Source organism: Priapulus caudatus, unplaced genomic scaffold (genome assembly GCF_000485595.1).
Source record: "Priapulus caudatus unplaced genomic scaffold, Priapulus_caudatus-5.0.1 Scaffold4520, whole genome shotgun sequence".
Lineage (NCBI taxonomy): Eukaryota > Metazoa > Priapulida > Priapulimorpha > Priapulimorphida > Priapulidae > Priapulus > Priapulus caudatus.
In genome coordinates this window covers 4,911-6,489 of record NW_014581581.1, presented here as the reverse complement: position 1 = coordinate 6,489, position 1,579 = coordinate 4,911, and the positions used below count along the sequence as shown (strand labels likewise).

At 57.1% G+C, this 1,579-nt stretch overlaps 1 protein-coding gene across 1 annotated transcript in view; it reads left to right on the top strand.

Annotated features, from left to right (window-relative positions):
• Positions 1-359: 359 nt before the first annotated feature.
• Positions 360-1,579, top strand: part of LOC106819802 — a 3,442-nt gene continuing 2,222 nt past the window's right edge. The window contains exons 1-2 of the mRNA XM_014824387.1: positions 360-631; positions 947-1,269. Of these exons, the coding sequence (XP_014679873.1) occupies positions 409-631; positions 947-1,269 (546 nt within the window). The 5' untranslated portion in view covers positions 360-408. The remainder of the gene's footprint in view (positions 632-946; positions 1,270-1,579) is intronic.

The window sequence follows — 1,579 nt, the reverse complement described above, 5'->3', positions numbered from 1 at the left end:
TTTACAGACATGTGTCCTTTTACAGACAGGTTGACTTTTTACAGACAGGTGTTCTTTACAGACAGGTGTTCTTTACAGACAGTTGTTCTTTACAAACAGGTGTCCTTTACAGACATGTGTCCTTAATAGACAGGTTACCTTTACAGACAGGCGACCTTTACAGACAGGTATCCTTTACAGACAGGTGACCTTTACAGACAGGTGTCCGTTCTATAGAGGTGGCAGCTGACACAGCTAACACCGTACTCGCTTTTCTCTCTGCGCGCGCGCGTGGGCGACCGTGCGTCTATCCCATCAGCTGACAGGAATCGTCCCTGAAGCCCTCCCACTCATCCCCGCATCTGTTTGCGTTCCAGGCTCCTGTAAGCGATAAACGACTCGTCGCAGCAGCGAGCCGCGCGGCGCAGCATGAAGCGGGGAGCCGGCAAGATGGCGCCACCCGTCAGTGCGGTTGCCGTGACGACCGCTGCCGGCAGTAAAGCGGCGGCGTCGGGAAGCAGCGCGACGCGGTTTGCTACGCCGGTGGGGCCCTCTAAGCGTGCCACCGCCAGCAAGATTGCCGTGTCGACCACGCCGACGAGACCCGAGAGGAAGGTGTCGGAATCTAGACGGCCCGTCGGCGACACAAGGGGTGAGCACCGTAAGGGAGGGGGGAATTTCTCGAGGGGCGGGGCGGGACGCGGCGGAAGTAAGACGTTGCTCACTGACTGGGGAAGAGGAGGTTTTCTCAGAACTTACAGGGAAAGTATGGGGAAATTCTTGGGGGGGTTCAGAAATAACAGAAGAAAATGGATAACGAGAAAATTGAAAACGGACAACATCCGTCGGAAAATAAACGAGGGAAACGTGGAAAACCGTCGCGTAGATTTCATTGTGCAGCGTCCCCTTCCTCTCCCCGCGAATCGAACGCCCGCCTCGATTAACGCTCCCCCTCCCCTCCCCGCAGGCGACAGATTCGCGCGCCCGGAGGCGCCATCTAGGAGGCAGGCGGTCGTGCGTCGCCAGTACCTGTCGCGCAGCCAGGACAGCCTGACGACGGTTGCCGGGGGACGCAAGCCGGCAACGCCGTGGGCGACGCGTCCAAAGTCCGTGCTCGTACTGTCGAAGGAGGCGGCGGAGGGGAGGGGAGCGAGCAACAAGGAGAACCAGAAGGGAGGGTCGGGCACCGGGGGGTCGTCGCGGAGCCGGGGGTCACGACCCCCGATCAGCATACGCAAGGCGGTGAGCAGCGTCGCCATCAACCACGACATGTCGACGAAGGAGTTCAAGGTGAGCGGCGGCGGCAGCGGCGGCGGCGCCGGGGGAGTGGTGGCGCCACCACGTCATCGTCGTGTGTGTGTGCGGGTGCGGGTGCGGGTGCGTGTGCGTGTGCGTCGAGTCCAGTTAGTATGTCACTATTCTTCATGGTTCGCACAGTCCTTGAAAAGTCCTTGAATTTGAGGGGAGTTCTTGAAAAGTACTTGAATTTAGTAAATATTGATTTTGTACTTGAATTTCATGAAAATGTCCTTGAATTTTCAGAAAGAATCCTTGCCTGTAATAAAAGAAATGTTAGTACCATCAATAATGTAGCAAACCT